This window comes from Pongo pygmaeus, chromosome 6 (assembly GCF_028885625.2).
Source record: "Pongo pygmaeus isolate AG05252 chromosome 6, NHGRI_mPonPyg2-v2.0_pri, whole genome shotgun sequence".
NCBI classification, from domain to species: domain Eukaryota; kingdom Metazoa; phylum Chordata; class Mammalia; order Primates; family Hominidae; genus Pongo; species Pongo pygmaeus.
The window spans coordinates 14,293,918-14,320,081 of record NC_072379.2 but is presented as its reverse complement, the minus strand read 5'-3'; the positions used below and the strand labels follow the sequence as shown (position 1 = coordinate 14,320,081).

Sequence of the window (26,164 nt, the reverse complement as noted above, 5' to 3'; positions counted from 1 at the left end):
GGAGCAAGATCCATGGGCATTGCAGTACAGAGCTGGATTAGGTGTTCCGCAGCTTAAGACATTAGGGAAGGGGTGCAGGGGCCTGAGGGGCTGGGTGTCTGGGAGTGGGGTGAGGCTTGGGGCCTGAGGATCTAAGCCCTGCAGTGGGGTCTCCTGTAGGTGTCAGATTCCAGGCCTTGAGCGTGGCCTCTGGGCCTGTTCTCAGGGAATAAGGCCTGGATGTTCTCCACTGCATGGCCGGAGACAGGTCTGAGGAAGTTGAAGGCCCAGGGTGGGGTTGAGGCTGAGTTGGGATCCTCGCCTCTGAGCCCTTCCTCTTAGTGCCAGGTTCATTCATCCTCAGGTTCTAAGACTGCGACACTGCAGATGGCAAGAAGTCTAGAGCAGCCAGGCCAGGCACAACCTGTGGTCCCAGCTCTGTGGGAGGCTGAGGTGGGAGGCCAGCTTGGGCAATAGTGAGAACCCTCCTAAGGTTTTCCCCCAGGAGACCTGGGGAGGAAATCTACAACAGAGGCCTGGTACAGATACAAATGTTTATTCTACATAAAAATTTCACAAAATGGGCAGCTGGTTGTACCAAGACCTTTGGTGAAGGGGTTGGGGGGAGTTGCTGTTGAAGAAGGCAACACGGACGGTGGTCACAGTCACTGGGCAGGAGTAAAGCCGAGGGAGGGTGGGGCACACGGACACGGCCCCACTGCCTGCTGCATGCACTCGCATGCGTCTCCCTGCCTGTCCCCGAGGGAGAGGGTCCTGGGGCGGGGACACATTGCCCATGAGAAGCCCCAAGGTGGTGAGGAGGAGGAGGAGGTAGCCCTCCCTGGCTGGCTGCCGAATACTGCATCTGGGGCACCTGACACCCACGTGGCACATCGATGGGGGGATGGCAAGGGCAGGATGAGACTGCAGGCCTGAAATGACATCTGACTTCCCAGAGCGCAAGACAACAGGAGCCACTATCCCAAACATGCAACGCTGGCTCGAGGGCCTGACTGCAGCCTGCTTTGCCTCCCTAGCTGCTGGGGTGGCTGGAGATGGGGCACCAGCCAGCCCCTTCCAGAGGGACACCTGGGGTCAGACCTAGCCCAAGGGGTTGCTCCTGGGGCTGGAGAAATGTGGGAAGGGAAGCTGAGGCCCAGGACCCGATGGACTTTGCCCCTAGGCAGGGGAGGGAGCCTGGAGCCATGGCAGCCTGAGCCTCCCTGGCAGTGATCAGCGATTGAGACTCAGAGCTGGGCTGTCCCTCAGGGCCACCTCTCCCCTAACCTGAAAAGCAGCACCATGTGGCCAGCTGGTCCCCACCCCTCAGGTCTCTGCTTGTGGGGACAGCTGGAGAGGCCAGAGGACAGGGCAGGTCAGTTGGAGGCGAGGTTAGGGTCCCCAGGGAAGAGCAGAACCCGGGCCCACCGAGTTACTGAAGGCAAGGAAGGGTGGCCTGTGTCACTCTGGCGGCCCTGCCTGGATCTGCCCCTCGCTGTGCACACTGCATCACGCCCCGCTGGCTGCCTCCCTCTGCCTCTTCCCGTACAGACGCACACTCACAGAGATCATGCACACGACACGGGGCGGGGACGGAGGGCCTATGGCAGAGAAGGGAGCGTGGGGGCTGGGAGGGAGGGTGCTCTGAGCCAGAGGCGGGGGTTGGGAGGGCAGCCCAGCCAGGTGGCAGCAGCCAGGGCCTCCTTGGAGTGGCCCACCTGGAGTGGAGTGGCAGTTTGGGTGGCTTCTAGGCGAAGATGCCCCCAACAGTGGAGGCGATGACGATGCCCAGGATCACACAGCAGATGATGATCATAATTTTCTTCTGCATGGGAAGCGGGCAGGAGAGGCCTCAGACAGTGGTGGCGGCAGGTGGGGTGGGACTATGGCAAAGGCTGAGGGCTGGACAGTCGGGGGGGATCCAAGCAGGGGAAGGTGATGGCCTGGGAGGGGGCTGTCATGGGGAGCTCCTGAGAGCAGGGAGAGGGGTGGGATGGGGAGGGATGTGGGATGGTTGGGGGTCCCTAATGGGTGCTGGGGCATGGGCTTGGGCAGGGCTGCGCTACTGACCCGGCGCGCCTTGCTCTGGTACTTGACGGCCTTCTTGGTGTCAGACACAGCCCTCTCCACATAGTCTACCGCGTGTTCCACATTGTACTCGATCCTGTCAATCATCTCTCCCTGCGGGGCCGGGGGCACCCGAGCTCCAGAGGGCCCCCTCCTCAGGGTTGGGTTGGGGCTCAGGGCAGGCATTCAGGAAAGCACCCTGAGGCTAGAGAGAAAAAGGGGGCATGAGGAGGTTGGGGTACAGCTTCTCACCTGGGCCAGGTACCCTGGGTGGGGTGTAGAGGGCCAGGCTCCCCAAGGCAGCTCCCACGTTTCCCCGCAGAGCAGCAATCCTGGGGGTGGAGCTGGCCATGCAGTCTCAGCTGAGGGTTGGGGACCATGCAGAGAACACTGTCAAAGAGGTGGCAGTGCCAGGCAGAGGAAGGTGGGAGCAGGAGTGGGTATGCTGGAGTCTGGGCCTGCCCTGGCCATAGCTCCTGAGGTGGCCATGGGTGAGCCTTCCCACACCCCCATCCTCAGGCATGACAGCTCCCTCCAGCTCTGTCTGCTGTCTGGGGTCTTCGGTCTTTAAGAACTTGAGGTCAGGAGTTCGAGACCATCCTGGCCAACATGGTGAAACCCCATCTCTACTAAAAATACAAAAATTAGCTGGGCGTTGTGGCGAGCACCTGTACGCTCAGCTACTCAGGAGGCTGAGGCAGAAGAATTGGTTGAACCTGGGAGGCAGAGGTTGCAGTGAGCTGAAATCCTGCCACTGCACTCCAGCCTGGCGACAGAGTGAGACTCCGTCTCAAAAAAAAAAAAAAATAGAACCCCCTGCCCAGCCCACAGCCCTTTTGAGCCCTGTGATCTGGTCCCATGCTGCCCCCAGAGGCCAGTCTGACCATGACACTGCCCCACAAGACTCCTAGGGCGTGTCTCCCTCTCCAAGTCCATCGGTTGCCTTCACTGGCGTCCACGTCACCATGGTCTGTTTCTCACCAGATGGCGGCAGCAGCAGCCTCCTGACGGCCTCCGTACTTCCTAACCAAGGTCACATCACTCCCATACTTAAAACATTCCAACCTGGCTGGGTGCTGTGGCTCACATCTATGATCCCAGCACTTTGGGAGGCTGAGGTGGGAGGATCATTTGAGCTCAGGAGTTCCGAGACCAGCCTGGGCAACACAGCAAGATCTCATCTTTTGCTAAAACAAAACAAACAACCCAAACCCCCTCCAATCTAGAAGAGACTGCAAATTCCCCAGCACACTGCCTGCCAAGGCCCCATCCACCTCGTTTCCAGCTTCATCTCAGCTCCGACCACTCCTTGTGCCCCAGCAGCAAGGACCTCCTTTTTCTGTTCCTGAAATAAATCTGGGTCTTGCTGGGCTTGGGACCTTAGTGTTGCTGGGGCCAGCTCTTCATCTCCGCTGCGAAGTCTTCACAGCTGGCTCCTTTTCACCCTTTTTTGGCATCAGCTCAAATGCCCCCTCCTGAGAGGCCTCCCTTGACCACTCACTCCAACAAAGGCAGCCGCCCCGTCGTGGTCACGGTGTTACTCTGTGTCACTTTGGAACCACAGTGGTGGTGGCACCACCCTTAAGCTTGTCAGAGAGGCAACTTCCTGGACCTTCACGTCACCTGCCAGTCTCTGGGACGGGGACCTGGAAACTTACAAGTCCTCCAGGTGACTCATTCAAGTTTGAGCCCCACTGGAGAACCTTCCATTTGTTCTTAGGCAACTCTTTTGCCCAACAGCCATTCACTCCAGGAGGCAGGTCCCTGAGCAGTCCTGGTCACTGCTACACTTTCAGTCTCTGGGGAAATGCATGGCCCACAGTGGCCCCATGAAGAAACAGGAGGGGAATGGGAGACGGCGGGGTATAGGGGGTGGGGCCATGCAGGGCCTGGGGTCCTTGAAGCTCAAGCAGAGCCATGCAGAGGACAGGGACCTTCAGGTGGGCAGGGCCCTGGCAGCAGCTTCAACAGTGGGTGATTGGTTACCTGAGAACTTGGTCCCTCCCCGGCAGGGCAGCGTGTCGGGCAGAAAGGGCGAGGTTAGTGCAGCCCTGGGTGCTGGTGTGGGCTGGGGTGGAGGGCAGGGGGCCTGGCGCTCACCTGGCTCTCCACGAGCATGGCCATGTCCATGAACATGTCGTGTAGCTCACGGATGCTGTTCTCCAGCTTGATGATCTCACTGTGTCGCGTCTCAATCTCGCTCAGAGCCTGCTTGGAGATGCTGGAGTCCATGATGATCTGGGGGTGGGAGCAAGGGGCTGGGACCCAGAGGCTTGCTGAGGGGCAGGGCAGAGGGCCGAGGGGGAGGGCGTTTGGGGTGGGCAGAGCTGCTCCGGAAGGGGGCCCGAGGCTTCCTCCCAAGCTGCAGCCTTCCCCGCCTTGCTACCTGGCTCTGCCACATGCTAGCTGTTACCTAATTTCTCTGCAAGCCAATCTCCTACCTGTAACCTGGGGCTAGTGACACTTTCCACCTGTGCTGGCCACAGAGCGAGTGCTCAGTGACAGTCCTTATCACCAGCATTTTGCAGGGCCGAAGTTGACTGCCCCGTGGACCCAAGCCTGGAACTGCCTTTCTCCCGTCCCTTCCCCCACTTCGAATGTGACTGCCCCTCCCCTCTCTCCTGGAACTCACAGCCCCAAGCCTGCCTCGAACACCTGTGTGCCACGTCCTTCAGGGAGCACCCCTGCCCGGCTTCACATGAACACAGAGATGGCCAAATGTCCTCCAGGAGAGGAAAAGGGCCCACGGATAAGAGGAGGAGCCGCTGGCCGCCGGCGAAAGTATGTCCAACTGGGAAGCATCAGGAGACAGGGGTCTTGAGTCCACCTTCGCCACCGACATTTATGTGACCTCAGCCTGGTGTTTTCCCCTCTCTGGGACTCTTCCTTCCCTAAAACCTGCCTTACAAGGGGTCTGTGTCCAAATACTGTCCAGACCCAGCACTAGGGGTCATGGACGTGGGGAACATGGTGAGGGGGTCATGGCAGGAGGGATGGGGCCCACACTCACCCCAGAGGCAAAGATGGCGGGGTTCCCACTCTCCAGCATGTCCTCCAGCTCCTCACTGGTCGTGGTCCTGCCGGCTGCAAGCGAGTGGGGTTACACTGGGCCCAGCCCTCTCCGGGGAGTTCAGCAGCGGCACTGGGCCCCGCCCGCTCCAGTCCCAGGCCCGGGCTCCCACCAAGCCCCGGCTCCCACCAAGCCCCGAGCTCAGCGGCAGCCTCAGGCCCCGCCCCCCCGGCCCTTAACACAGCAGCAGCCTCAGGCCCCCGCCCATCCAGCCCCTAACTCAGCAGCTGCCTCGGGCTCCGCCCCTCCGGTCCCTAACTCAGCAGCAGCCTCAGGCCCCGCCCCCCCGGCCCTTAACACAGCAGCAGCCTCAGGCCCCCGCCCATCCAGCCCCTAACTCAGCAACTGCCTCGGGCTCCGCCCCTCCGGTCCCTAACTCAGCAGCAGCCTCAGGCCCCGCCCCTCCGGCCCCTAACTCAGCAGCTGCCTCGGGCCACGCCCCTCGGGCCCCTAACTAAGCAGCAGCCTCAAGCCACGCACTGAGCGCAGACTCGGGCCCCGCCCCCCGCCCCAGGCCCCACCCCCAGCTCACTGATCTCCAGTTGCCTTTGGATGCGGCCCTTGCAGCGCTCGCGGTAGTCGGACTGCGTGGCGTTGTACTCCGACATGACCTCCACAAACTTTCTGGACAGCGTGGAGTGCTGGGGGCCCGAGATGGAGGTGCAGGGGTGAGGCCCCGCGGGGACCGACCCAGAGACTCAGGTGCCCGCCCACCCTAGACTCCGTGGCCGCACCTGTGTCTTCCGGATCCTCAGGTCAGCGGAGGAGCGGTTCAGGCCTTCCTCTTGCTCGATGGACTGCTCGATGCCTGGGGGCACAGGTGGTTGCTGAGTCATAACCAGGCCCCTTCAACCCCGTCCCCTACCCGCACACCTGGCATCTATCCACCTCCCCACATCCCCTAGGGTATGTGTGTGGCCTGTGGCTGGTGGGGTCAGTGCCAGGCACCGATGGAGGAGGGGCCTACAGAGGCCCTTCCAGCTGTGACGCTGTGTGGTGTGTGCACGTGTGTAAATGCACACCCACTCCAAGCTCTGCGTGTATGTGAGGTCTGGTAGCTCTGGCCACCCTATGCCTGGGTACCGCTCCTTTTCTGCTGAGAGAGGCTGTGTACGAGGGACCATGCCCACAGCGGGGAGAGCCAGGCGGCCCCTCCTGCAGGGCATGTGGCCCCGAGGCCTTGGCACTCATGGGGTGTACGTGTCTGTTCACCCAGCGTACAGGGCTTCTGCACGAGACCAGGAAGTACTGGCCACTTCTTCAACCCTCTTTAGCAGAGGTGAGGGGCAGTGCCCATCCAGAGTGGAGCCCTCCGTCGACAAAGCCTCGGGCGGGTGTGTCCCTGGGCCCAGCCCAGAGACTGGCACCAACGGGCCTTGCCAAGTAGCTGTTGAGTGAATGGGCACATGATGCCACCCTCAGAAAGGAAAGCAAGATCCGGCGCACCCCCTCAGGGCGAGCAAAACCCCATGGGCTCCACAGAGGAAGCAGGCCTAGAATGCCCCCCACCCACCCCCAGACAAGCCTGACTCACTCTTTAACTTGGAACGAACTTTGTTTGCTGTCTTCTTTATGTCGGACATGAGTTCTTCCAGCTCCTCCTTCGTCTCTGGGGAGGTAGAAAGGGTGGGGGTAGGCCACCTAGGCTCCGCCGGGACTGACGTGCAGGCTCAGCCTCCAGCACAGGGGCCCAGTGGTAGGCTCTGGGAAGATCCCGGTTCTCCCGTTCCCCTAGCTAAGGCTCTGCCTGCCTGCCCCCCTCCCCCAATTCTGGGCCAGGGCTGCACCAGCTGCAGCTTCACCCCCTCTTGTGCTGTCTTCGGAGGAGCCTCCCTTCCTCCTTTGCCGGCGCCCCCACCCCCTGGAGATAACAGATGGGTCTAAATTTAAGGCAGAAGTAATTGTGGAGCAGCTGGCGATGCTGGAGTTGGCGCCGGGAACAGTGACTTGATGCTTGCTGGAGTTGAAGGTGTGGGGGGGGTGGTGTGGGCTCACCTGGTGTTACCTGGTGGCTCAGGAGGGTACACAGCCAGCCGGGGGGCTGACAGGGGACCACCCCGCACTCCCTGAGTCATACGTGCAAACACTCTGGGTGGGGCAGACCTTGCTGTTCCCACAAAGCTGCGCCTCCCTGGGTGCTAAGTACCTGGCGGGTGGAAGGGGGCAAGGGGTGGATGGCCTGGGTGGGCGCTGATGTGGGCCCTCAGGTCCAAAGAGGTGGGCACAGTTGGCCCCGGCCGTGGCAGGTAGCTGGGGCCCTGGTGAAATTGGACGAGGGTGGTGGCATAGTGTTTTGTGGCCCTTGTTCCAACTAGAACCATCTCCCTAAAGCTGGCAGAGGCCACGGGGGTGCCCAGCTTGCCCCCCTGCCTGAGAGGAGCTGGATGAAAAAGTGGGACAAGACAGCTGCCTCCCCTGGGGGTGCTCCTGGCAACACCCCAGTCTCAGGACACCCCCAGGACTCTGCCCCGGGAGAAGCCAGGACTGAGCTCTGGCTATCACCTTCCCACCCGTCCCTCTGCTTGCCCCTGGGGCTGGGGTTTGTCCTAGAGGGGACAGGGAGGGGTGTTGAGAGTGGTCTATCAGGAAGGCCCCGGATGGGGTCACCTCCCAAGTGGAATGCAGTGAGGTGGAGCGGGGAAGGGGGGGTTCCGAGGCGCGGAGGAGGGCGCCTCATCCGTAGGAACAAAGGAAAAGTCGGTTACCAGCTGCTCTGACGTCTCAGCCTCTTTTGCTCAGACCCAAAATAGCCCAGGCCGGATGGCAGCCCCCAGAGGAGGCAGAGCCTGCCTTGCCCGGGAGAGCCCCTCACTCATTGCCATCTTTCCTTGAGACTTCTCCTTAACTCTGTGCCGCCTGTGCCCTAGAACCCCCAACATGAGCCCCCTCCTCTTAGCGAGAGCCTGGGACTCCACCAGGTCTTGACTGTTCAGCTCACGGGTGGTGACTCAGAACCGGTCCCTATGACTGTGCATGACAACTGCAGCAGGAGATGGTGCAGGAGGTGGCCTGCAGGAGCCCAAGGTGTGGAGCAGACAGCTCTGCTGCCCCATGCCTGCCCCACCTGCCAGCAGTGAGAGACCCACTCCCCTGCTCTTTAGAGCCCTCCGTCCCCACCCCACAATCAGCCACCTCCTGACCCTGAGCAGGAACAGCCCACAGAGGGACACACAGTGACCCAGATACCTCTGGGCGCACAGACATCCGTCTCATGCTGCCATCCAACAAATCTCTCAGGCGAGGAGCGCAGCGTGGTGAGCCCTGGGCGTCCCTCTCTCCCTCCTGCCCTTCCTGAGGCAGTCCACCCTGCTCCCTCCCGACCCATTTTGCCTTCTGAGGGCGGGGCACTGGCTTAGTTGGTGTGGCACTGACCTGGGTTCATGCACACTTTGGGGCTGTGGAAAGATTTACTCTGGGTTCTTGAAGATGCCGGTGGGCTTGGGGGTGAGGGGTCATAGACCGGGAGGCTGTGCTGGAGGTGAGAAGAAAATATGACCCCGGGCACCTGGGTGGCCAGGGCTTGCCTCCCTCAAACACCTGATGGCTGCATCCCTGGGGCTCACGGTGAGCCCCCCTCCAGGGGAGGGCACCTATGCCATCAGGCTGGCATCTCTCAGTGTAGTAACCAACATCTCAACAGGAACGTGAGGACTGGGTCAGGGGGACCTGTCTGGGGACGGAGTGCGAGCCTGACACACAGGCTCCCAGTGTGGAGGGAGAGGGGTGACTTCCTGGAGCCCTGAGAATGCCCGCCCCGGGGTGCCACGTGGCCAGGTGCCAGGGCTGCCAGCTCCTTCCGGAAGCTCTGCCTGCTTGGCCAGCTTGCCCTCCCACAGCGCTGACGCCTTAGAGCTGCCATCTGCTCCCCTGAGAGGCGAGGGGAGGGGCGGGGCTGGACTGAGAGGCCTTCCTATTGATCACAGACAGCTTCCTCCTTCCTTCCTTCCCTCGCTCCCAGAAGCCCAGGGCTGCAGCCAGCCCAGTTGCCTTAGAAAAAAGCCAGTTCGAAATGAAAAAAAAAATACCTTCTTGGGGCTGGGTGTGGGGGCTCATGCCTGTAATCCCAGCACTTTGGGAGGCCGAGGCGGGCGGATCACCTGAGGTCGGGAGTTCAAGACCAGCCTGACCAATATGGAGAAACCCCGTCTCTACTAAAAATACCAAAAATTAGTCGGGCGTGGTAGCGCATGCCTGTAATCCCAGCTACTCGGGAGGCTGAGGTAGGAGAATTGCTTGAACCTGGGAGGCGGAGGTTGCAGTGAGCCGAGATGGCGCCACTGCACTCCAGCCTGGGTGACAGAGCAAGACTTCGTCTCGAAAAAAAGAAAAAAGAAAAAAAAAAAAGAAGAAAGCCAGTTCGGCCGGGCGCAGTGGCTCATGCCTGTAATCCCAGCACTTTGGCAGGTCGAAGCAGGTGGATCACGAGGTCAGGAGATCAAGACCGTCTTGACCAACATGGTGAAACCCCGTCTCTACTAAAATACAAAAAATTAGCCAGGCATGGTGGCGCGTGCCTGTAATCCCAGCTACTTGGGAGGCTGAGGCAGGGGAATCGCTTGAACCTGGAAGGCAGAGGTGGCAGTGAGCTGAGATTGTGCCACTGCACTCCAGCCTGGCGACAGAGCAAGACTCCATCTCAAAAAAAAACCCAGTTCACCTGGGAAGGGCAGGGCTGATCGCCTCTCCCATCACCCAAGTCTTTCATGGAGACCTGGTCTGGCCAGCCTGGGATGCTGGGTACTGACCCCCCAGTTCCAAGCCGGGGACAGCTGCGTTTCCCAAGGCTTCTCATGACACCCTCCTGACCCTGGCCCGCCCAGGCACTCCTAAGCCCACCAGCCATGAAGGCTGCTGAGGTCCCGTGAGGCCTCCCTGGCAGCAGCCCCTTCCCGAGGCTTGTGGGGCCTCAAACCTGTCCCCTACCCCACACACTCACTCTCATCGGGGTTGGGGGACGCCAGGATGGCACTGTGCTTCCGCTTCACCTCCTCCACGTTCTCTGCGATCTTGTCAATGAAGCCTCGAATCTCCTCCACCTGCGGACCAAGGCCGGTTGGTCAGGAGGAGGAAATCGGGGGAGGAGGCTTCTGGGGCCCAGGGATGGCCCAGAGTAGGGCTGCGGTCAGGGCTCACGGGGAGGACGGGCCAGGCTCCGGGTGCTGGGGTGCAGTGGGGGTGCGTCCTTCCAGACCCAGATGGGGAGGAGTGCGATCCCAGATTTAGCTCCGCTCTGAGCTTCCATCTATTCACCCTCAAAACGGTTCATTCGTTGGCGCCCCGGAGCTGCTGAGCCAGGTGCAGGTGCGAAAGAACCTGGCTCAGAGGCGAGAGTGGCCCCCCAAGGTCTGCCAGTGTGTGGGAAGGGTGGGGTGTGCTGGCTCCCACCTGCTCAAAGAACTCATCCATGAAGCGGTCTCGGTCCACGGTGACAGCGACATCGTCATCATCATCGCTGTCCTTGGCCTGTGCGGGGTTGTGCACACATGAGCAGACGTATGTACAGGACCCACCTGTACACACGCAGGTGCCCAGGGTACAGCACCAGGGCCCCTCCCCTCCCCCTCTCCCTGGGGGCCTCTGAGCAGGGGACAAGAACAGGCCTGGCTGTGCCCTCTGCTCCCAGCCACAGTAAGATCTGGAGGACCACTGGGGGCCCGGCACAGAGAGAGGAACCTTGCCTGGTACACTGGTGTCAAAGCCAAGTCTCAGCCTCTGGGCCAGGGACTTCCTCCCTCGCCTATCTGCCTGCCCCCTCCCTGCAGCTGGGGAGGCAAGCAAGCCTGGGGCCAGCCGCTCTGTCTGGGCCCTCTGGGTCCCCTAGGCCCCTAGGACAGCTGCCTGGAAAGTGCATTCTCTACTCTCCTGGCCCTGTGGTTTACACACATACACACACAAACACATACACACATTCCTAGAGTTGAGGTCTTGCTGTGTCACCCAGGCTGGAGTGCAGGGGTGCAATCGCAGCTCACTGCAGCCTTGAACACCTGGGCTCAAGCGATCCTCCCAACTCAGCCTCCCGAGTAGCTGGAATTATAGGTTTCCACCACCATGCCTGGCTCCAGTGGTTTTAATTCAGGTGGAGCCCAGAGGTCCCAAGCTCCCTTTCCAGAGTGGGCCCTGTAAGGGGAGACCTGCCCGCTGTGTCCCAGGCCTGGGCACCACTAAACCCCAGCCCCGAGGTGGCACGGATCAGATCTCTTAGGAATCTCCTGTCAGTCTTTTTTAAAAACAGTTTTTAAATTTAATTTTTATTTTTGTAGAGACGGGGGTCTCACTGTGTTGCCCAGGCTGGTCTTGAACTCCTGGCCTCAAGCGATCCTCCTGCCTCAGCCTTCCAAAGCGCTGGGATTGTAGGTGTGAGCCACTGCACTTGGCCTCCCTGTCGGTCTTGCCATCGGACCTCGGTCTGCCTCCTTCCAGTCCCCAGACCTGGGCCCAGCAGGCACGAGGGGGCAGTCATGCTGCCACTTGGCTCGGGTCCTGCCTTAGGCCTCAGCCACAGGTGCAGGCTCCACTCCACTGTCCCAGAAGCAGCTGTACAAAAGCCACCCCCATCATGGGGCAGGGGTAATTATACTTCTGACTTCCCGGCATGCTGCACAATCATTACTGTCTGCCTTATACTGCGAGTTGGCCAGGGTCAGCCCACACTGCTGGCAAGGCCAGGTCTCTCTCTGCAGCCAAGGCAAGGATATCCGGGGTGGCCACCCTGGGGCACGGACTGACGTCTCTCAGCCTGGGGCTCAGGGCTTGTTCCCACTTCTTTTATTTATTGTTTTTATTTTTATTTTTTTGAGAGAGTCTCGCACTGTCACCTAGGCTGGAGTGCAGTGGTGTGATCTTGGCTCACTGCAACCTCCACTTCCTAGCTTCAAGCAATTCTCCTGCCTCAGCCTCCAGAGTAGGTGGGATTACAGGTGCCTGCCACCATGCCCAGCTAATTTTTGTATTTTTAGTAGAGACGGGTTTCACTATGTTGGCCAGGCTGGTCTCGAACTCCTGACCTCAGGTGATCCGCCCGCCTCAGCCTCCCAAAGTGCTGGGATTACAGGCATGAACCACCTCATCTGGTCTTGTTCCCACCTCATTTCTGAGTGCCTCACGGGAGCGGCCACTGCCTGGCTCAGCACTGACCTCACCTCGGTGCTCTCTCGTCAGGACAGAGGCAGGTAGAGGTTGAGGGGCTGAGAGAACTGATGGGACTCATCAGGCTGGGCCTTGACCCCTCTGGCTCTGTTTACTCTTCTGTGAAATGGGGACAGTGACACCTGGCTGCATGGAGGGAGGGCTGAGAAAAAGTGGGGAAGCAGGGCATATATGTTTGTTTGATTGATGGATGGACTGACTGATTGATTGAGACAGGGTCTCGCTCTGTCACCCAGGCTGGAGTGCAGTGGCACAATCATAACTCACTGTAGCCTCGACCTCCCGGGCTCAAGTCATCCTTTCACCTCAGCCTCCCAAGCAGCTGGGACTACAGATGCACCAGATGCATGCCACCACACCCAGCTACTTTTTGATTTTTTTTTTTTTTTTTGTAGAGACAGGGTCAAACTATGTTGCCCAGTCTGGTCTCAAACTCTTGGGCTCAAGTGATCTTCCCCCCTTGGCTTCCCAAAGTGCTGGGAGTACAGGTGTGAGCCACCACGCCCGGCCTGAGCATGTTCTGTGAGGGGCTCACATTACCCCATCAAAGTGGGGACTCATCGAGAGAGGGGGTAGTTAGGAGCTTTGATAGAGGCGGCTCAGAGGGGCCTCCTCTCTTTAAGATATCACACCACCTCCCCAGCAGCTAAAATAAATCCTCGTTCCCACTCCCCACTGAGTGCCGGTGGCTGTCACCAGGTGGTACCCCCTCCCCTACCAAGCTCCCCACAGACACAGAAAATCCAGGAGCCGTTTTCATGCTTTTAGACCGTGACAGGCCTAGGAGTTGAGTCAGAGGAGCCCTCCCTAGGGAAACTGAGGCAGAGCACTGCCAGGAGGAGCCCAGTTCCTCCTCCTGGGCAGGCTGCCAGGTTGGGAAGTGGCCCCAGGAGCTCCTGCCATTCAGTGTCCTGCCCTCTCTACCCTGGTGCTCAGAGGATCAGGGTAGATGACAAAGGGTGGATGGAGAATTCTCCAGCTCCTTTCCCGCCGCCAGAGACGAGCGTCACTGCCAGCCCCACCGAACCCCTGTCCTGCCCTCAGAGACCACTGGCACCTGTCTGGTGACTCTCTTGACCTCAGCTTGCCCATCTGTGTAATGGGGGCAGGTCTTCTCCCGGCATTCGGCTAGCTCTGACCTGCTACCTTCCCAAAAGGCTGAAGGCTGGACCAGGAAGCTTCTCTAACAGAAGGGCTGGGAGGAGAGATGCCCACATCCTCCTCCGGACCCTGCGTCTATAAGGGTAGGGCTGGGGAAAGGGAGATCAGGGCCAGGGTCTGATGGGGGCACCCAGGTCAAGTCTACCCTGGAGGTGGCATTGAGATTGGCCCCAAAGCCAGTCGGGAGGCTGAGGGCCTGACCTCTGAGGCATGGTCAAACCAGCCACGGCTCCAAGCAAAACCTAGAGGGGATGGGCCAAGGGGGCCTTTCCTCCCCACATCCTCCTACTTCTTCGTTCTTGGGAATTTTCACCCCCAGCTCTGCTCTTTATCCCGCTGCCCTCCCCTGGGATCAGACCCCACTCCACCACACCTACAACCGGTTCCTGGCCCTACAATCCACCCTCTGCCCCCAAGCTTCCCCCAGGCACATCCCTCTGCCCGGGATGCTGATTCCATGAAGGTGACATTCCCTTCTTCCTCAATGCCACCTCCTTCCAGAAGCCTCCCTGCCTCCCCAAATCAGTATCTCGCACCTCATTCTTCCACACACCATTCACATTCCTATTGGAGCCATGGCTGAAAACTCTCAGGCCCTAAGGGACCTGAGAAGTCCCCCTGGCTTCAGCTTCCAGCCTCAGCTTGCATACCTCCTGTGACGGTGAGCTCACTAGCTTCCCCAAACAGCTCTGCCCATCTTGGGCAGCCCCAACTGTTAGAGTCCTTCTCTTCCCTGTGGTTTGGTTCCAGGCCATAAAGAACCTGTAGGTGCCCTCTCCCTGGGATACCCCTGCTATAGATCTGAAGGCGGCATCCACATCCTCCCTAGATTTTTCTTCTCAAGTATTCCTTCCCTTTCAGATCCTTCCCAGGGACCCCAAATTACAGCCCCTGCCCAAGAGTTGTTCCACTGTGCCTGTCTCCTGTCATACAGCACACAAACTGAATCTGCTGCTGACTGTGGTCTCAGCAATGCCAAAGATCTGGCCCATCCCCTCCCTCTTTCTATATGATCTACCTCTATTAATACAGCCAGGAATCAGATAAGTGATCATGTAGCATTTCCTGTCAAGAAAAGCCTCAAGCCCTTCCCAACCACTGTCTGTGGAGTGGATTTGGGGTTCAAGCGAAGGACCTTTTTCCTGTTTCATTTCTTCATTTGTTCCGATGCTTATTTCAGTTTGTGGGATTCTGATGGCTCCTGACTCTGTTGCCCCCTGCACCCTCATCCACATCCAAGCCAGAGCCTGGTGGCAACATTCTAGAGATGTCCTCCAGATTAACTCAGACACGTAATCAGTTCTCATTGGACACGGAATAAACTGATAAGGACGCGGGATGGCAGAGCCCCATTGCCACCCTCACCTCCTCTGTTTCCCAGCCCAGACACCCTCTTGACCAAAATGTAACTAGGTGATGTGGCTGCCCTGGCATGCTGTCTTTCTGGTGTCTCGGGCTGGCCAGGGTGGGCACTGTATACATAAAGTGGCCAGGCATGATGGCTCACGCCGGTAATCTCAGCACTTTGGGAGGCTGAGGTGGGAGGATTACTTGAGTCCAGGAGTTTGAGACCAGCCAGGGCAACATAGCAAGACCCCATCTCTACCAAAAACTACAAAAGTTAGCTGGGCGTGGTGCCATGCATCTGAAATCACAGCTACTCAGGAGGCTGAGGTGGGAGGATTGCTTGAGCCCTGAAGGTCGAGGCTGCAGTGAGCTATGATCATGCCATTGCACTCCAGCTTAGGTGACAGAGTAAGATCCTATCTCAAAAAAACAAAAGTGGACACACAGATTTCTGTGGAATAATTAGGGCCCAGCTCCCTTGGGGATCTACCAGTGCTTTCTGAGTGGCAGTCACAGCTCTGGAGAGGGGGCTGGGTTGGAGTTGGGGACTTGGAACCCTTCGCTGTGCAGGTGGCAGCTGGAACTGTGGGGCACAAACTCAAAGACCCAAGTGTCTTATGGACGGATGTGCCCAGATATCATACGGGCACCTTGCCTGCCTCCTGGCCAAAACCAGGCTCCACCTGTTTTGCCAGAGCCCCCTCCTCTGAACTGCCTAGCGCAGAACCCCAAGCCGGAAACCTAGGACATCTGCCATCTTCCTCCTCTTCTCCCATCCAACCAACATCCAATTTGTCCTGGCACTTTTTTTTTTTTTGAGGCAGAGTCTCGCTCTGTTGCCCAGGCTGGAGCACAGTGGCACAATCTCGACTCACGACAACCTCCCCCTCCCAGGTTCAAGCGATTCTCCTGCCTCAGCCTCCCGAGTAGCTGGGATTACAGGCACCCGCACCACACCCAGCTAGTTTTTATATTTTTTGTAGAGATGGGGTTTCACCATGTTGGCCAGGCTGGTCTTGAATTCCTGACCTCAGGTGATCTGCCTGCCTCGGCCTCCCAAAGTGCTAGGATTACAGGCGTGAGCCAGCGCGCCCAGCTCTTATTTTTTTTTTTTTGAAACAGAATCTCGCTTTGTTGTCCAGACTGGAGTGTAGTGGCTAGATCATAGCTCACTGCGGCCTTGATCTCCCAAGCTCAAGCAGTCCTCCAGCCTCAGCCTCCAGAGTAGCTGGGACTACAGGCGCCTGCTACCACACCTGGCTAATTTTAAATTTTTGTAGAGATGGTGGTCTCACTATGTTGCTCAGGCTGGTCTCAAACTCCTGAGCTCAAGCAGTCTTCCTGCCTCAGCCTCCCAAGTAGTTGGTACTGCAGGTGTGAGCCCCCAAGCCCAGCTAACATCCTCGTGTTTTTTTGTTCTGCATTCAGCGGTTCTCAAAGCTGGGCGAGCACCAGAATCCTTTGGGGGGATTAAAAAAAAAAAAAAAAACGGCTTCCAGGGATCCATCCCAAAGAGACTGAATCAGAATTTATAGGGGTAGCCGGGCGCAGTGGCTAATGCTTTAATCCCAGCACTTTGGGAGGCCAAGGTGGGTGGATCACCTGAGGTTAGCAGTTCAAGAGCAGCCTGGTCAACATGGCAAAACCCCATCTCTACTAAAAATACAAAAATTAGCCGGGTGTGGTGGTGCATGCCTATAATCCCAGCTACTCGGGAGGGTGAGGCAGGAGAATCACTTGAACCTGGGAGGTGGAGGTTGCAGTGAGCCGAGATTGTGCCACTGCACTCCAGCCTGGATGACAGAACGAGACTCCGTCTGAAAAAAAAAAAAAAAACAATTGGCTGGGTGTGGTGGCTTACACTTGTAATCCCAGCACTTTGGGAGGCCGAGGCGGGCAGATCAGGAGGTCAAGAGATCGAGGCCATCCTGGCCAACATGGTGAAACCCCGTCGCTACTAAAAATACAAAAATTAGCCGGGTGTGGTGATGAACACCTGTAGTCTCAGCTACTCAGGAGGCTGAGGAAGGAGAATCACTTGAACCCAGGAGGTGGAGGCTGCAGTGAGCCGAGATGGCACAGTGCGAGACTCCGTCTTAAAAAAACAAAAACAAAAACAACACACACACACACACACACACACACAAACCAACAAAAAACACCACCTCCAACCAGGAAGGCTGGGAGGGAGTGCTTCCTTACCTCCCTAGCATGGAGACTGCTAGGAAGACCAGACACTGCTGGAACCACGGGGGGCTGGATGCCCTGAGCTTCCCCTGGCAGAGGTGGGGCAGCCCTGGTGGTCTCTCCTAGCGGAGACTCCAGGATTCCAGGACCCCTTCCTGGATGTAATAGTCTGACTCCTCCAAGAGGTGCAGAGGCCAGGCAGCCTCCAGGCCTGTCCCAGGGGAAGCCTTCAGGCCAGCAAGGTTGATTCATCACTGCTGAGCACAATGGCTGTTGTCTGCCTCGAGGGCTATTTTTTTCCCTTCTTCTTTTAAATGACTAATCAAAGTCAATATCACTAGTGCAGAGAGGCCTGGAGCTGAGTCAGGGGTGTGTGAGAGGCCAAGCTGGGTCTCCAGGAAAGACGGCTGTGCAATCTGAGCCTCCTCACCCTGTCCCCAGCCTCCAGCTCTGTGTACACCAGGTCCCCACCCTGCAGAGCCTGCCCCTTCACAGGGCCCCAGAGCCGCTCAGGGAGGCAGCTTCAAGCCATGGAAGGGGCCAGGCTCTGCCCCCACAGGCTACGTGACCTCAGATAAACACCTGGCCCTTTCTGGACCTGTTTTCTGATCTGTAAGATAGGAGGTTGAACTAGATGGTCCCGGGAGGCCGTTCCACCTGCACCCCAGATGAAAATGTACCCAAATGCATCGTTCATGCTGGGAAACCTCCGGGAGGTAATGGGAGGAAGGATCGGGCGAGCCCTGTCCGGCTCCTGTTCTTACACCCTCGTGCCTGCCACCCTGCAAGGCAGGTAACACTGGCTCCATTCTGCAGATGAGGAAGTGAGCAGAGGGAGATTAAGGATGAACCCGCCCGGTGTTGCCACCCAACTGCCAGACTCTTCCCAGCAATGAAAGAGAGAAGGGGAAACTGGTGGGCAAAGCAGGGCCCTGGGCCTTCCCATCCAGTCCTGCCTGGGCTGTTCCAGTGAGTTGGGCCCTAGTCTAGACCTCAAGGCACTTCAGGGGGCCCCAGACACCAGCTGTCAGAGCCACCTGCTATTCTCTCCTGGTTGAGCATTCCAATCTCTCTGCCTTCACTAAGCTGTCCCCTCCTTTAGATCACCTCTCCTCCTATTCAAATCCAGCTCCTGCTCCTGGGCTATCCCAGGGTCTCTTCTTCCAGGAAGCCTTCCAGGATTGTGCTGCTCCAACTCTCCCTCCTTGCTACATCTTCAGCCTCCTGCAACAGGTCCCATGTGTCTGTCCCACATGACCTGGCACACAGACAAACACACGTTCTGGGCCCAGGGAGAAAGGTCAGCTCTGCAAAGTCCCCAGGAAGAAAATTAGGGAGTCTCTGAGTTGAGGGGAGGAGGCAGCTACAGCCTGAGTGGGGCTCCCTGGGGATGCTCTAACCCAAAAGTCTTTCCCTGGCTGTGTGACCCTGGCCCTGTTTTCGGTCTCTCTTTGTTACCTGTAACCTGCAAGTGGTCTTTCTGATCTCTGAGGGCCTGCGACAGCACTGAGGCCCCCTGCTAGTCCCCAGTGACCCCCTTCACTCCCCATCTGCAGAGGGAGAGTTGGGAGCTGGAGAAGGCTAGAGAAGGCTGGAGAAGACTGGAGGGCTGGGCCGGGCCTGCAGAGTGAGGAAACGCGCCAGCTCCTTCCCCAAGTGTGACTTTTATAAATAAGCTCCCTTCGCCTCCTTCCAAATGTGGTGGCGTTGGGTGGGGAAGAAGGAGAAAGAAGAGGGAGGAGGAGGAGGAGGAGGAAGAGGGAGGGAGGGAGGGCTGGGAGCAGTGCATAGCCGCTGTCCCCAACACCATCTCTGTTCAGCCCAGCCCAGCCCAGCCCGTCCCAGTCCAGTCCAGTCTAGCCCAGTCCAGCCCAGTCCAGCTCAGCCAGTGCTGGCCTCTTCCTTCCTGGGGATTCTGGGCTGAAAATTCTGACTCTTGGGGCTTCAGGCCTCCTACAAATGTGGAGCTGGAGTCAGGAGACCTGTGGCCCTGCTTCTGCTCCCAAGAAACTGAATTCTTGGCTTTCCCATCCCCACTTCACAGATGGGAACCCCAGGTCCAGAGGGAAAGCAGCCTGTGGGAATGGTGGCCCCACCAAGACTGACTGTTTTACCCCACCCCGTGTGGGCTCTTGCCTGCCAGCCGTCCTCCTGTCTGCTAGAAAGCCCTCCCTGGGCAGGGCCACCCAGCAATGGGTACAGCCTCCCTGGGCTCTGAATGCCTTGTGTGGGGAGGGTGGGGGCGTCTGGAGTGGAAGCCTCAGACCATTCAAAGCAAAGCCTGGCTTCACCATCTAATCAGGGGGTGAGGAGGTAGTAACAGAGACAGACATCAGAGCAAAAAGATCTGGGTTCAAACGCTTCACAACCCCAGCTCCACTGGCTGTCCCCCAGTGTCAGCCAGGCCTGAGTCTATCTTCAGGGATGAGGCAAAGCCCTTTTCTACCATCCCTCTAGCAGGCAAGCTGTGTTTCTTTTGTGCCTCAGTTTCCCCTTCAGCTAGGGGGATGCAGGCTGACATGCCAGAGGCTATTATCCTATGTAAGGGCCCATGGTTCCCACACACACCCTCAGGTAACCTACCAGGCGCCTAAACATCAGCAAATTACACCACACAGCCATCCATCACCAGGAAAACACTCATTCTGACTCAACGGAGCTCAGGAAACTTGAGGGCAACCACAGGGGCCGCGGGGGAAGTGTTTAGAGCCCATATGCGACTTGAGGGACCATCTTCTTCCTTTGAAACCTCATGGGGTTTACACCAGGGGCCGGGCGCTCAGCCAGGAATAACAGGTCTGGAGGCAAAGTGGAGGCCGTGGTGCCAGAGCAAGTGGGGGAGATGAAGGCAGGGGAGCCCAGGTCCCGGCTCCAGGATGCCCAGGAGGCAACCATGACATAATGGGGCAGACAGGCTCCAACTCAGGGAGCCTCTGGGTGGAGAAGACAAGCCGTGGGGTCAAACGCCCAAAGGACACTTGACATTTTCCATAGGAGGGGACCTTAGGGTTCTAGTTCCTAGCCGAGGGCGCGGGGTGGGGGGTGCTCCCAGGGATCAGCAGGCAGGGCTGCCAGCCAGGGGCCAGCCAGGGGACCAGATGACCAGATGAGACTCAATCTAGTCTTGAGCCTTGATCCCCACCCCCCCCCGACACACCCAGGGAGGCTTCATTTCCGTCGCTGTCCTCCACTCCCGGTCACCATCCTCCTGGGCTCCTCATCCCTAAGGGCAGAGGCCAGGGGAAGGGGACCCATGCAGGCTGCAGGGGTCTCTGGGCTGGGAGAGGGTGGGCTCTGACTCAGAACGTTTGTGCGTCCTCCTACTGCCCCCAAACCCCGCCCCAGGAGCCACACCCCAGGGGTTTCCCAGATACAGGTGGAAAAATAGATCCAAGTCGCAAGGAACCCTGAAGGGTCTGGAAACGCCAGCCAGGGCTGCCCGGAAGCCCGAAGGTGGACAGGTGAACCCGGGGCGGGTGTGACGCCCCCCGCCCCAGACCTGGGGCGGGCAGTGGATCCCTACTGCGACCGAGCAGAGGGGGAGCCACAGGTGATGGAGCCACAGGTGACCACGGTGGCCCGAGGAGGCCGCCCCCACCCGACGACCAGGTTTCCGCAGCGCGCCCCGCAGCGGGGCCCCGCGCAGGAGACCGGCACCGGCCCACCGCGGTCCCCTCGTCTGTCTACACCAAGGAGGTTCCCACCGCGGTCCCCTCGTCTGTCTACACCGAGGGGGGACGGGAGGTCAGAGATGAGGGGCAGTGAGGGGGCCAGAGACAGGGCCTGCTCTGCGGGAGGGGGAAGAGGTCCCGCCACCCAAACCCCATCATACCCTCCGAACCCCCCAAATCAAGGGGGCCCCGAAAAGTTTATCCAGGACCCCGGACTCCAGCCGACCGTCCACGTGTCAGCGCGGCCGAGCTCACGCGAGCCCGTGACCCCGAGTGGGTCCGAGGGGCGGAACCCGGAGGGGGGTCGAGGTCCCTGGCTCGCCCCGCTCCCTTCAGCCCCGGCTGGGGGCGCAGGAGCGGCCGCCCTCCTGGCCGCGGGAGCCGGGCGGGAAGTGTCCGGCGCGTTGGCGCGGGCGGCGGAGGCGGGCGGCCGCGCGCTGGGGCCGGACTCACCGTGCGGAGCTCCTGGGTTCGGTCCTTCATGCTCCCGGGAGTGGCAGCGGCACCGGCTGCAGCCGTGTGAGCCCCGCATGCGCGACGGCCGCCCCGCGGCTGCGCAGCGCCAGCCCGGCCCCGCCCCGGCCCCCGGGACCCCGGCCCCGCCCCACCCCGCCCGGGCCCCGCCCAGACCCCGCCCCACCCCGCACGAGCCGCCCCGTGGGGGTCGAAGCCCTGGGGTCTCGTCCTGGACGTTCAGCACGCGTGATCGCTCCCGGGGATGGGTCCCCAGAGACCCTGCTGCCTCCTCTGCCCCAGCCCTGTCTCGTTTTTTATTTATTATTTTTGGAGACAGGGTCTCGCTCTGTCGCCCAGGCTGGAGTGCAGTGGTGCAATCATAGCTCACTGCAGCCTTGAGCTTCTGGGCTCAGGCAATCCTCCTGCCTCAGTCTCCTTGGTGGCTGGGACTACAGTTGCTCGCCACTACTCCTGAATAATTTTCAAATATTTTGTAGAGACAGGGTCTTGCTATGTTACTCAGGCTGGTCTCGAACTCCTGGCCTCAAGCAATCCTCCCTCCTCCCAAAGCTCTGCGATTACAGGCGTGAGCCACCGTGCCCGGCTTCCAGCCTCTTCCCGACTTAGCCGCTCAGCATCGCTGTCCCAGAATCCGGTCCTCATCCTCAGATCCCTTCACTTCCCCAGAATTTGCTGGAGGTTGTAACTCCCTCCTTCATTTCATTACCCTGGGACCTCCTGCTCTCCCTTCTGTTCCCCAGCCAAAAACCTCCCGGAGAGTTCCAGCCTGGGAGCCTCCGCCCTTCCCCCTTGCTCCCATCATCCAGTAGGGACTCAGGCACTGGCCCCTTCTTTCCCTAGGATTTCTCAGTTCACAGCTCTGATGCTGTGTGACCCACCCCTTTTTCCTGCAGGATGAAGGAACTCCTCTATCTTTTTATGTTTGTTTGTTTGTTTATTTATTTATTTATGAGATGGAGTTTCACTCTTGTCTGAGTGCAGTGGTGCTATCTCAGCTCACTGGCTGGAGTGCAGTGGCGCTATCTCAGCTCACTGCAACCTCCGCCTCCTGGGTTCAAGCGATTCTCCTGCCTCATCCTCCCAAGTAGCTGGGATTACAGGTGCCTGCCACCACGCCTGGCTAATTTTTTGTATTTTTTAGTAGAGACAAGGTTTCGCCATGTTGAGCAGGCTGGTCTCAAACTCCTGATCTCTTGATTCGCCCGCCTCGGCCTCCCAAAGTGCTGGGATTACAGGCGTGAGCCACCGCGCCAGGCCTTTTTTTTTTTTTTTTTTTGAGACGGAGTCTCACTCTGTTGCCCAGACTGGACTGCAGTAGCACGATCTTGGCTCATTGCAACCTCCACCTCCCAAGTTCAAGCAATTCTCCTGCCTCAGCCTCCTGAGTAGCTGAGATTACAGGCACCCACAACCTGTAATTAGCCTGGCTAATTTTTTTGTATTTTTAGTAGAGACGGGGTTTCACCAGGTTGGCCAGGCTGGTTTCGAACCCCTGACCTTAAGTGATCTGCCCGCCTCAGCCTCCCAAAGTGCTGGGATTACAGGTGTGAGCCACTGCACCCAGCCAGGAACTCCTCTATCTTTGGGAAAGAGATTTGAGTTATAGCCCCCCTCTCCTTCTCCTTTCCCTGCGTCCCCAATCCTGAGCTCTGGCTCTAGGCCTGAGGTTCTATTTTCTCTTTTTTCCTTTTTGTAGAGACGGGGTCTCCTCATGTTGCCCAGGCTGGTCTGGAAGTCCTGGCCTCAAGCGGTCCTCCTGTCTTGGCCTTCCAAAGCACTGGGATTACGCTTGGCCAATGTAGGTTCTATTTTCTATCTAGAAGCCTGGGGCCTGGCTTCCTCTAGGACTCATGGGAAAACCTGTGGAGGAGTGGGAGTGGGGAGGCCAGTCAACAGCAGATGTTCTTTTGAAGGTCCCTGCCAGCATCTTGTTGCAACAGTGGTCTCGCACACACCCCCATAAGCCCGCTGTGCCCTCCACCACCCCCAGCTGTCGCTTCTGTGGCCCACACCCTCTTGACCTGAAGCCAAGCACATCCCTTCCCTTCCCCAGGACTGCCAAAGCACTGGAGCTCTGGAGCCAATCCAGCCCCCTGCTGCCCAGTGTGTCTGGGCCTGGCACCTCTCCCAGACTATGGGCACAGGTTAGCTGGCTGCCAGGCAAGCTAGGGACACTGTTCCAGCTTTCCCTTCTTCCCTGGAAAATCTGGCCCAAGATGGTCCGATGTGGCCTGGCAGAGGGAACAGCCACACCCCGTTCCAGTTGTCCCGGCTTCAACTTTGGATGCCCCGCAGAATGGGCATTGATGGTGCCCCACTTGACAGAGGAAAAGTAAGGACGTAAGTGCTACAGGAACTTGCCCAGAGATGACAAGTGACAGGGGAGTCTGCCTGACTCCTGGTCTAGCCTGCAGGGTGAGTCAGTGGGGTGGGTCACCGGTATGCCCCCAGAGCCCAGTGTCTGGCCCCGTGGGGAGAGGGCAGGAAAGGGAGGCTCAGCTGCTGCCCTCTGAGAGCCTTGGTGTCATGCCAAGCATCACTCATTGAGACGCATATTAAATAGTAGCATGAAAAATGAATAAAGAAATAAATGTGGCCAGGCACAGTGGCTTGTGCCTGTAATCCAGCACTTTGGGAGGCCAAGGAGGGAGGATTGCTTGAGGCCAGGAGTTTAAGACCAGCCTGGACTCCATCTCTAAAAAAAAGAAAAAAAAACGAATGTGTGCCTTTCACTTCTTTTTTCTTCTTTCTTTTTTTTTTTTTTTTTTTTTGAGGCTGAGTCTCTTTCTGTCACCCAGGCTGCAATGCAGTGGTGCAATCCAGGCCCACTACAACCTCCACCTCCCATGTTCAAGTGATTTTCCTGCCTCAGCTTCTTGAGCAGCTGGGATTACAGGCACCCGCCACCACGCCTGGCTAATTTTTGTATTTGTAGTAGAGATGGGGCATCACCATGTTGGCCAGGCTGGTCTTGAACTCCTGACCTCAAATGATCCACCCACCTCAGCCTCCCAAAGTGCTGGGATTACAGGTGTGAGCCACTGTACCCAGCTTTTATTATTATTGTTTTGAGACGGGGTCTCACTCTGTTGTCCAGGCTGGAGTCCAGTGGCGCAAATCTCAGCTCTCTGCAACCTCTGCCTCCCGGGTTCAAGCGATCCTCCCTCCTCAGCCTCCTGAGTAGCTGGGACTACAGGCATGAGCCACCACTCCTGGCTAATTTCTGTATTTTGGTAGAGATGGGGTTTCGTCATGTTGCTCAGGCTGGTCTCGAACTCCTGGACTCAAGCGATCTACCCGCCTCCCGATGTGCTGGGATTACAGGCATGAGCCACTGCACCCGGCCTTGCCCTTCACTTTAAACTCTGTTTTTCTGCTAAGTCTTTTCCTCATTTAATCATTCATTCATTCATTCATTCATCAAACATTAAGTGGGAAACCATGCTCTGGGGCCACTGTTCTGCACTCAAGATGTTCCCACTGCAGTGGGGGAGACAGACATGGTTTTAGTAGGTGAGGGAACCAGGATGGCTTCCCAGAGGTGGTGACATTCGAACAGGGTGTTGCAGTGGGATTGCAGCAGAGAGTGGACAAAGGAAGGATGCTGGGGCAGGGGTAGGGGTGGGGAGCTCTTTAAAATGGAGCACTCTACCTGGAGCACCTCAGGAGCCTGCTGTGGCACTCGGGTGGGCATGGGTGGACATAGGTGGGGGATGAGCCCAAGGAGGGGTGAGGCCTTGGATGCTAAACTATTGTGCAGACAAGGGAAGCCCATTGAGGGCCACATTATCATTCCTTTATTTATTTAGAGACCAAGTTTCACTCTTGTCGCCCAGGCTGGAGTAAAATGGCACAATCTTGGCTCACTGCAACTTCCGCCTCCCGAGTTCAAGCAATTCTCCTGCCTCAGCCTCCCAGATAGCTGGGATTACAGGCATGTGCCACCACACCCGGCTAATTTTTTGTATTTTTAGTAGAGATGGGGTTTCTCCACTTTGGCCAGGCTAGTCTCGAACTCCTAACCTCAGGTGATCCACCCACCTCGGCCTCCCAAAGTTCTGGGATTGCAGGCATGAGCTACCATAACCAGCCTTCATTCCTTTATTTAAAAAGTATTGGCTGGGCACGGTGGCTCATGCCTGTAATCCCAGCACTTTGGGAGGCTGAGGCGGGCGGATCATGGGCGCCTGTAGTCCCAGATACTTGAGAGGCTGAGGCAGGAGAATGGCGTGAACCCGGGAGGTGGAGCTTGCAGTGAGCGGAGATCGCGCCACTGCACTCCAGCCTGGGCGAAAGAGCGAGACTCCATCTCAAAAAAAAAAAAAAAGTATTTATTAGGCTGAGTGTGGTGGTGGCTCACGCCAGTAATCCCAGCACTTCGGGAGGCCGAGGCAGGAGGATCGCTTGACGCCAGAAGTTCAAGATCAACCTGGGCAACACAGGGAGACCCTGTCTCTAAAGAAAAATATTTTTCTAAAAATTAACTGAGCATCGTGGTGCACACCTGTACTCTCAGCTACTTAGGAGGCTGAGGCGGGAGGACTGCTTGAGCCCAGGAGTTTGAGCCTTCAGTGAGCCATGATTGTGCCACTCTACTCCAGCCTAGGCAACAGAGTGAGACCCTGTCCAAAAATATATACAAATAAAAAAGTATTTATTGAGCATCTACTATGTGCCTGCTATTCTAGACGTTGGGAATATGGCAGAAAACAAGATGGACAAGCCCTTGCCCCCATGGAGTCTGTGGTCTAGTAAAGATGCCAAACACACAAATAAATAACATATATAATGGTGATGATATGCTACAAGGAAAGACGGGGTAGGAACTACTTACTGGGTTTGAGTGAGGAATTCCAGTTTTATTGGTACAGTTCAAGTTTTTTTTTTTTCTTCTTCTTCTTCTTTTTTTTTTTTTCTTTGAGACGGAGTTTTGCTCTTGTTGCCCAGGCTGGAGTGCAATGGCACGATCTCAGCTCACTGCAACCTCCACCTCCAGGGTTCAAACGATTCTCCTGCCTCAGCCTCCCTAGTAGCTAGGATTACAGGCATGTGCCAC

General features: G+C 58.0%; 1 protein-coding gene across 5 annotated transcripts; it reads right to left on the bottom strand.

Moving 5' to 3' along the window:
* Positions 1-519: 519 nt before the first annotated feature.
* On the bottom strand, positions 520-21,184 carry STX1A (syntaxin 1A). 5 transcript variants are annotated; one of them, XM_054493784.2, is made up of 10 exons: positions 21,085-21,184; positions 10,502-10,579; positions 10,053-10,152; positions 6,651-6,725; positions 5,851-5,924; positions 5,649-5,757; positions 5,057-5,130; positions 4,147-4,284; positions 2,050-2,160; positions 520-1,804 (listed from the first exon to the last, which is right to left on the bottom strand). In XM_054493784.2, exons 1-10 carry the CDS (start codon positions 21,112-21,114, stop codon positions 1,727-1,729), a joined length of 867 nt encoding a protein of 288 aa, XP_054349759.1. In that variant the 5' UTR covers positions 21,115-21,184; the 3' UTR covers positions 520-1,726. The 5 variants fall into 5 exon arrangements, 4 of the variants coding, with proteins under 4 accessions (XP_054349759.1, XP_054349761.1, XP_054349760.1 ...); XM_054493786.2 differs by lacking the exons at positions 10,502-10,579; positions 21,085-21,184 and adding an exon at positions 8,489-8,588; XR_008503529.2 differs by lacking the exon at positions 520-1,804 and having other exon boundaries at positions 2,050-2,251; positions 4,033-4,284; positions 21,085-21,170.
* Positions 21,185-26,164: the final 4,980 nt, after the last annotated feature.

Excerpts from the sequence above, each read along its gene's own strand:
- STX1A (XM_054493784.2), bottom strand. The coding sequence starts at position 21,114 with ATGAAGGACCGAACCCAGGAGCTCCGCACG. Across the intron at positions 5,925-6,650 it reads AGTTCGTTCCAAGTTAAAGA|GCATCGAGCAGTCCATCGAG; the intron begins GTGAGTCAGGCT and ends CTGTGCCCCCAG. Across the intron at positions 4,285-5,056 it reads CCGCCATCTTTGCCTCTGGG|ATCATCATGGACTCCAGCAT; the intron begins GTGAGTGTGGGC and ends TCCCACCCCCAG.